This window comes from Mitosporidium daphniae (assembly GCF_000760515.2).
Source record: "Mitosporidium daphniae strain UGP3 chromosome Unknown contig-150, whole genome shotgun sequence".
NCBI classification, from domain to species: domain Eukaryota; kingdom Fungi; phylum Microsporidia; genus Mitosporidium; species Mitosporidium daphniae.
Genome location: NW_013546677.1, coordinates 787 through 9,650, shown reverse-complemented (window position 1 = coordinate 9,650; position 8,864 = coordinate 787). Strand labels below are relative to the sequence as shown.

At 37.4% G+C, this 8,864-nt stretch overlaps 4 protein-coding genes across 4 annotated transcripts; 2 read left to right on the top strand and 2 right to left on the bottom strand.

The window, feature by feature from the left end:
* Positions 1-565: 565 nt before the first annotated feature.
* DI09_150p40 (uncharacterized protein) lies at positions 566-1,046 on the bottom strand (the record flags this gene model as incomplete). Its single annotated transcript, XM_013383599.1, has 3 exons — positions 566-701; positions 760-958; positions 1,016-1,046. 3 exons carry the CDS (start codon positions 1,044-1,046, stop codon positions 566-568), a joined length of 366 nt encoding a protein of 121 aa, XP_013239053.1.
* Positions 1,047-1,697: 651 nt separating this feature from the next.
* DI09_150p30 (uncharacterized protein) lies at positions 1,698-2,045 on the top strand (the record flags this gene model as incomplete). Its single annotated transcript, XM_013383598.1, has 2 exons — positions 1,698-1,940; positions 1,980-2,045. 2 exons carry the CDS (start codon positions 1,698-1,700, stop codon positions 2,043-2,045), a joined length of 309 nt encoding a protein of 102 aa, XP_013239052.1.
* A 1,410-nt stretch (positions 2,046-3,455) lies between these two features.
* Positions 3,456-4,685, bottom strand: DI09_150p20 (uncharacterized protein; the record flags this gene model as incomplete). The annotated part of the gene is made up of 1 exon (XM_013383597.1): positions 3,456-4,685. The coding sequence occupies one exon, from the start codon at positions 4,683-4,685 to the stop codon at positions 3,456-3,458; it is 1,230 nt and encodes a 409-aa protein (XP_013239051.1).
* A 2,112-nt stretch (positions 4,686-6,797) lies between these two features.
* Positions 6,798-8,461, top strand: DI09_150p10 (uncharacterized protein; the record flags this gene model as incomplete). Its single annotated transcript, XM_013383596.1, has 2 exons — positions 6,798-7,865; positions 8,111-8,461. The coding sequence occupies 2 exons, from the start codon at positions 6,798-6,800 to the stop codon at positions 8,459-8,461; spliced, it is 1,419 nt and encodes a 472-aa protein (XP_013239050.1).
* Between the last annotated feature and the right edge of the window lie 403 nt (positions 8,462-8,864).

Below are 8,864 nucleotides of genomic sequence, written 5' to 3'. Positions count from 1 at the left end.
CTAATAAAAAAAACCCCCTTGATAGTAAGGGTTCACTTGATCAAGATGAAGTTATTCTGCCTTTGCCTTCCGCAATCGGGATTGTTTTTATACAAGCCTTAGCAGGGAAAATTTTTGGAAAATCTCCTTTCAAATCCAGATATTTAACTCCCATTGTTGGATTCCGTGAAATATTTAATTTCCACGCCTGAATTCATCACTAATAAGAATATGGGTTGCGATGAAAAGCATCATTTCAAAAGTCAAAAAAAAATAAACTTAGATTTAAGATGTTATAGGCTATTATTTACTTTATAAGTGCAGACCTGGGCTTCTAGACAGACTGGAAGGGCAAAATGGGAATCAGAGGGAATTAGAGGAAACCAGAGTTGGCAAAATAATTTTTACTATGAAAACATTTTGGCGAAATTAAATAGAATTTTCAATGTCAACTCCGAGCATCCAAATTTTAAACAAGTGTACCCAAAAATGGGCGGGGGAAACATATATAAGGAGAGGTAAAAGGTTGGGTTATTTTTTACTATTTTTATGTTGTAATTAAAACATTAAACCCGTCTGGACAGCTTCATTCTCCGTCTTCGCCGCCAAAATACAGGAAGAACACCACTACACCCCTTTGGATCACCTTTTGAACTTGGGTCAATACGACGTTTTGAAAACCTTGTTGCCTCGCTGCTCCCAAATACGGATTTGTTTCGCCTCTGGATTTAATGTTTTTATTACAACATAAAAATAGTAAAAAATAACCCAACCTTTTACCTCTCCTTATATATGTTTCCCCCGCCCATTTTTGGGTACACTTGTTTAAAATTTGGATGCTCGGAGTTGACATTGAAAATTCTATTTAATTTCGCCAAAATGTTTTCATAGTAAAAATTATTTTGCCAACTCTGGTTTCCTCTAATTCCCTCTGATTCCCATTTTGCCCTTCCAGTCTGTCTAGAAGCCCAGGTCTGCACTTATAAAGTAAATAATAGCCTATAACATCTTAAATCTAAGTTTATTTTTTTTTGACTTTTGAAATGATGCTTTTCATCGCAACCCATATTCTTATTAGTGATGAATTCAGGCGTGGAAATTAAATATTTCACGGAATCCAACAATGGGAGTTAAATATCTGGATTTGAAAGGAGATTTTCCAAAAATTTTCCCTGCTAAGGCTTGTATAAAAACAATCCCGATTGCGGAAGGCAAAGGCAGAATAACTTCATCTTGATCAAGTGAACCCTTACTATCAAGGGGGTTTTTTTTATTAGGAGGATATAATATTCCGTAAAAGAGAGAGTAAACTTGTTGCAAGAAAAAGTCGAGGATAATATAGGTAAAAAGTGACCAAAAAAAGGCGCTTACAACAGAAAGGTCATCATACTGGGCAACTTCAAAAAGAGACATTTATATTTTGATTCAATTACTTTTAAATGGGTATGATATAAATAGATATCATTTTGAGCGTAGTTAGCGGACATATTAGCGAATTGCAATGAAAGACAGGTTTCATTGGAGTGCTCCCAATCCACTTAAAAAATTGAAATTTAGCGCTAAATTTTACCTAAATTACCTTTTTGGAATGCTTGCCAGTGAAGAGGAAGCTTACCCGATGCATTATGAAGCTCTTCATGCGATACGAATTTAGCGAGACTCAGTCTACTTGGAATGAGTGACCGGAATTTGATACCCAAATTGAAGCTGAAGGTGAGATGGCGGAAATCCGGAAGAACGAATCCGCCTACACTGGACCGATTTCGAATGTGCTGGGTATCTTTGGTCTCTCCATGTATACCACGGAGAAAACTCTTGAAGATATCTACGAGCCATATGGTAATGTCGAATCTTTCAAGCTGATTTATGACCGCGACAGTAGACGCTCACATGCGTTCGGGTTTGTAACATTTGTAAATGAGGCCTTGGCCGAAAAGGCCCTTACCTCTACCAACGGAATGGTATGAAATTTTCCCTTTAACTGGACTCGCCACGGTTAGCGTCAAGATGCACAGGAGCCTTTTGATAGCCATTCAAAAGGCTATCAAGTTGCCTTCTACCCCTAAATTTATAAATTTGTATCACAACGTATTCAAGCTCACGGTATTTCATCTGAAGGATATTTCGCAAAATAATAAGCTCAATATAAGGGAATTGGAAAGAAACGCACGTATAGAAAAAAAAGTATTCCATAGCATTTTCATAATACCTCAAACAGAAAGACTAATAGACCATGACAAGATCGACCTTTTGATGATGGCCTTCGATGTTCAAAAGAGGTCCTTATATATGGCCCTGACCCCCGCAAAGTCCTCAGACGGCGGTATAGATATCAGAATGATGCGATACTTCGGGAAGCCTTTCTAATAGAAGAAAATCGGAAGGCCAAACTTGGGGAGGAAAAGAAAGCTAGGCGGATGTGGCAAGGTGGTGAAGCGCGAATTTCTCGTCTTTGGTACTAAGGAAATCTCCAGCTTTCTTCACAATGTACTGTCCAAAAAGCAGGTCAACCAGTTGCTTTGGTTTCGAGGAAGACGAGTAGTGTTGGTTCATGTCTAAAAACGGGGAAAGGAGATGAGTGAATTTCTACCAAATTTGATGAAAGCTTTGCGAGTTTCGTTCATTGCCTGAAAATTTCCTAAATTCCATATAATTGGGATGTTCTCTGAATTTTTTGAATAATCGCATATAAATTGTAGGCCGCTAAATATCCGAATTCCCATCCTTTCTTTTGTTCAAAAATTTATTGCATGTTTGCAATGCACTTTATTTCTGTTCCTGCTCTTTAAATCAGCTAATAAGTAGCCTAAACTAACCCTAAATAACCAGCTAATTAACTAAATGACCTTTTGATATAATTTAAAGCACCCTTTTCAACCGATCCAAATTGACTCATATTACGGTTTTTGAGCCGTTTGGAGCGTTGTGCATGTCTTTCTTGCGTTTCCAGGATATTCTCGATCGTTCCGTATCATTTCGGCCCATTTTCGAGACAATAAAATTTTCGACATTTTTCGGCATTTTAAGCATGGCATGGTTGGAGAGCAATCGATCGAATTATTTGATATTGGCTAATGACCACATGTTTTGGACACCGCTGTTTCTGCGCTTGGACCCACCTGGGCAACTTGATTCTCCGCTTTTGCCGCCAAAATCCAGGAAAAAAATCACTACACTCCTTTGGATCATTTGATGAACTTGCGTCAATACGAGGTTTTTGAAAACCTTATTGCCTCGCTACTCCCAAATATGCATTTGTCTGACCTGCGAATTTAATCCAATTTAATTCAATCCAATTCAATCCAATTCAATCTAATCCAATCCAATCCAATTCAATCCAATTTAATTCAATTCCACCTGCACTCCGATTCGCCCATCTGTCCTAGTTGCAGCTTTTACCACATGCTGCCTTGAAAGCAAGTGTCCCCCCACCATACTTGCTTTATTACGACATGAAGCATGGTAAAACCTAACCCCTAAGCCTTCATGATTTTACTGCCAAAATTTATCGCTGGCTTTTCAATAATAAAGTGGAAAAATGAACCAATTGCCAATGAAATAGCAATTCCAAGAACAGATTTGTTGAAATGGATTTCTTCCGGGGCAACTATTTTGGCCGAAAAAATACATGAAAATATGCTTTCCGAAATTAAAAGACTCATAGGATGTGTTAAATACAATGAATAAGATATTTTTCCAGCAAATTGTAAAAAATTCCACTCAAAAATCCGACTAAAAGAGCCCGGAAAAAAAACGATTGCCATGGTGATGTTTGAAAACATAACAGAGTCAAAAATTCTCGGCTTCCACCATGAAAATGGCGCGCGACGAGTAGGAAAATCACTATCGAGTGAAAAATAAAAAATTAGCGCATTTACGTAACAAAAAAGATCAAAGAAAACGCGAAACCCCGTTTCTTTTTTTCTTTGTTCGGATTTTGTCTGGCTTTTGTGTGATCCATTGTCCACAATGTCCAAATATTGTGGTTCGAGACCTTTTTTGGCATAGTGATACTCCGCCCATATAAACCCAGTAAAACATCCCAGGGAAAACGTTGGAATTGGATAATAAAACTCGGGAACTAGTGCACAAAACAATATCTGACTGATAATAAGAATACAAAAAACAAAAAACATTTTAGATTTGAAATGTCGATTGATAAAAATTCTAAAAAAGCTAACAAAAAAATCATAGCTTATCACAACCAAAGGTGCCACGAAATAGAAAACTATTTCAAAAGGTATAGTCCAAAAGAGGCTTCGACACTTATAAAGCAGTAAATGCTGAAATATGGTAGAAGTATCCCGAATTTGGCCATATGAATCGTCAAAAAATGACGGTCCAAAATAAATCATAATCAGCACAAGTGCAAACAACGGATAAATTCTAAAAAACCTCTTCAAAGCATAATTACACCACATCCGTGCAGATACTTTTTTTGTAAGAATTTGTAATTTTGATGTGGAAGACAGGTCCATAGAAGCAACAAGCTTTCTCCATTGCATCAGCAGGTGATAAGAAACGAGAAAAGAACTTTGAAAAAAGAAAAAAATCACAGCATGGTGCCCAACAACATTAAAAGTTGGAAACAAGTCGCTTTTGATATGCGAATAAATGACGGCTATGGCGCAAAGTCCACGTAATCCTGCAAGAGCTTTAATGTGATTTTCTTTCTTTGAATCTGACTTTTTTGCTGGAAATTTCATCAAAAAAAGCAAAACAAATCTAACAATTAAGCATAAAACATTTGAAACGGTCGTTTCAAATGTTTTAATCCTAACCCCAAATGATTTTGGTTGTTTCAAAAGTAATTTAATAAAAATTCAAGGTTTTACTCAATGTCACTTGAGCGCTTTGAAGACCCCAGAAAGAGTGACAACGATCATAACCTAGTCACTAACCCCGATAAGTGGCAGTTATCGCTAATTTATGCGAGCTGCTTGCGTTCAGTTTGATTTTTATTTGCTTGTGAACCACTCGTAAAATTTTATCAAAAGTACGAGTAATGGACAAATTATTGTCTTGCTAGCTAATGATATCAAACTGAAAGCGGGTTCTTTATTCAAGATGTTGCGATATTTTTGAATGATGTTCGCATGGCCACAGACAAAAAGTACGGGTATCGGGCATCAAATTTCGGCAATGGACGCATAAAAATTTGCGGAAAACGGACATCGGGCATCAAAATGCGGGCGCGCACACGCTCAACATCTTGTGTAATGTTTTGTTGGTTGAGCTTACTCGCCAAATAGCGGAATGCAAGAATTTTTCCACAGCCTTTTTGCTTATTTTTTTACTTACTGTTTGTTGGCCATAAAATGCAGTGAAAGTGCGAAAAACAAGCATTTCATTGGCAATAGAAAAGAATGGCTTAAACGCTTTTACGAAGCAACACACATGGCTAATACAATTCGAAAAATGAAACAAAAAAATGTTGCTACCCACTCATGTCGCGCAAACCAAATGAATTGACTTTATTAGCCAGCTTGACTATTGAACAAATAATAGTATCAGTAAATATCATATTTTCAACCGCAATATCAGCTAAAACATCAAATTTTTACACAAAAAGTTGTAGTAGTGCAGTTTTTTGAAATGGCTTACTTTGTTGATATAAGCATCCTATTGTTACTGATAAATTTTGCAATTTTCATTCCAATGAACAATGTTTCTGACTATCTTGACATTATTACATTCAAAAAACGTAAAAATCTTTCATACGATGCGGAATCTTTTACTCGCTGCTGTGAATCAAACATTGCACAACTTCAACGCCTCAAAAAGGAAGGTGTGCTTTTAACCCCCTGTCACAACAACAGCTTTCATCCGCGCCACAACGTGCGATCGATGCGTTTTTTTCGAAGCAAGTTGCGATTCGAACTGTAGCTTGGCTTTTTGCACTCGCATCTTGATGTGAAAGCTTTCAAAGATTGTTTGTGAACGGCAAATCACCATACAGTCGTATTTTATGTTTTCTTTGGCCCAGTCTCAAAATGGTGTGCGTCAAGAAGATTATGAAAGATATCAYGCTTTTTGTTCGTCACGTATTAGAAGCCTGAGACACTCATTTTGTATGCTTTTTGGCTGTGCCAAAAAAAGGAACATTTATCAAAAACCCCGCAATTTCACATTTGAACTTTCCCAGCGCCAAGTCAAAAGCTTTACAATTAAAAGCGGCTGCAGAGTTTTAGGGTCAGGAGCACTTCTGCAAGTATCCCACACCACATTCATGAATGTGTATACCGATCAGCTTAGCTTTACTATTGCTTTTTGTGGCGTGCTTGGATATTTTTTTAATTATGCGTTTAACTAGCCCGCTTGCTTGATTCAAGGCCCAACACGGTACTCTCCAGGTCCTTTCAAAAGGGGATGACATCAAATTGGCTATTTATCGCAGCTTTTAAAACACAGTCGGGAGTGAATTAAAAGGTTTAGGCAGGGAATATACTCTTTTGGATTATCTTCTAAGCTTGCATCGATATGATCTGTTTGAAAACCTTCGTACCTCGTTACCTTGAAATACGCATTTGCCTTGCCTCAGAATTTAGTGTTTTTGTTACCAAATTAATTCCACCTGCACTTTGATTCGTTAGTCTGCCCACATTTGCAGCTTCCACCCGATGCAGCCTCGAAACCAAGTGTCCCCTCCACGATTCCATTTGCTACGACACAAAGCATAGTAATCTTAACCCTAACACTAACATTGCATTCGGATTTTAAAGAGCTAAACCCCAAATTTTCCGTTTGAATTTTAATAATTTTGTGTTAGCTTGCACTAAAATGAAGACATATCACTTGGTGACTCATTCGAATTTTTAATGAATCCTAGCCGGTTAAAATATTTGCTTATTTTTGTTCTTTCGACTTTGTTAAATTCAGTCTCTTTTGCCTTGCATATTGATGAATATAATGATGTTTTAAATGAAGTCGAATTATTTATTCTTGTTGGTTTCCTTTCTATTCATACCTTCCCTGTTTTTCCTTCAAAAAGGCTTTATTCCACCGAGAAAAATCTTGATAGGTATTTGCATGCACATGAATCATTTCTTAGGTTCGAATTTGGCTCTGAGGTACAACGTTCTGTTGCTGTTTCTTCCTTTTATTTAGGCGGAACGTTTGGATCGTCGATTGACATATTTTTTGCCCCTAAATGGAGCATTCAAGTTTATACTTGTTTCTGTTCAATATTATTCGTTATTGGACACCTATTTTCCACTTTTTCTTTCAATTGGAACCTTTTGGCTATTGGGCGTTTTTTTCTTGGAGTGGGTATTGGGATTACTGGAAAATTCGCTCATGGTTCTTATAACCCTAACTCGCTAGCTTTACATTCTAAGTGTATAACCCAAAAGTTTAGAATCCTTTATCAACTAACAGCTGCAGCAGGAATACTTTTCGGTGGATTCCTGCGACAGTATTTTCTAAATAGCCATATTTTGGCCTGGAGAGTCTTTAGTCGTATACATGCATCATTAGGAATTTTGGTTTTCCTTTTTACGATGTTTCATAATTGGATTGCTACTTTTAACCCTAAAAGGCTGCCTCTAACCCTAAGGCTACTAAGCCTAAGCAAGAGGATACCAATCCCCACTCAGCCCAAAGCTAGCTCAAACTTTAACATTGCTAAGGCTTTTGAAAGAGCAATCAAAATCTTGAAAATTTTCATCGCCTTATATATCTTTCAACAGCTCTCTTTGATTAACCGATATTTTTCATACATAGAAGAAATACTTGGCGACCTGCCGAATATTTATATGCTTTTGGGTGTTGCAAATTTCGCTGGAACTTTTTTAAATGTTGCAATAGAGGCTCTAAAAGGCGAAGAGAATACGCGCGATCATTATCTCGCGCGTATAGCCAATGCTTTTGATATGGAATATATCTGTGTAATTAGCGCAGCTGGATGTGCAATCTCTTCATTGCTCCTCTTTATTGGTTTCTTGAAAAATATAGCGCGTATGAAATCTGCTGCTGCATTCGGCTTTATCTTTTGTTTTTCATTTGGATTTGGACCTAGCCCTTGGATGATTATTCCAAAAATCCTACCCAAAAGTCTTCAGGAAGCTTATGATTCGTTTGGGTCCTTCTTTTGCTGGCTATGTGCTTTCATAATTACCCTTATCTCAACTAGGATTCTTCCCCCTTTCAAAGAGGTTCCATCTCTTTGTTTGGGTTCCTTTTACCTTTTTTCAATCCTACCCCTAAAACTAAACGAACCCTTAATCCTAAGCTCAATCCGAACCCTAATCATCACCCTTCCCTTAACCCGAAACCTAACGATAAACCTACCACTAACCCTAGGACTGGTCCTACCCTTAAATTATACAGAATAGGTTTATCTGACGGTAAAAACTCTAATCAAACCGAGGCGAAAAAAGAATTATTTCCCCAAGAAATCTATCACTTGGCTTCTGGAAAAGATATCTTAGGCAAGCTGGTTGAAAAGGTAGCATTTAATAAATTGGCTATTCAAATGATTTGATGTCGCCAGATACAGTTGATGGCCGGTCCTATTGCTTGACTTGTGAAATTTCGCGCGATTCCTCATCAAAGATTCATTTGGCTGGCAAATTTCCAGATAATGTGAATGTCTTTCCTAAGCTCGTACGTCGTAGAAATTTATGCCTTAGCTATCCTCCTCTTCAACCATCGACAGTGCAAATGAGTTTCATCCATCAGTGGCCGAGGGCGACGTCAAATCTAAAGAACTTTGATTTGATTGCGACAGCTATGTTTTGCAGGAAACGCTTTCACTGTGTCTCTTTTTTTCTGGCAGAATATCAAACCTAAACAGAAGCTACAGCATATATCCTCAATTTCAGCGAGAATTTTCTTTATGCATCGACACGAATTTTGTAAATGAGATATTAACCCTTCAAACATTC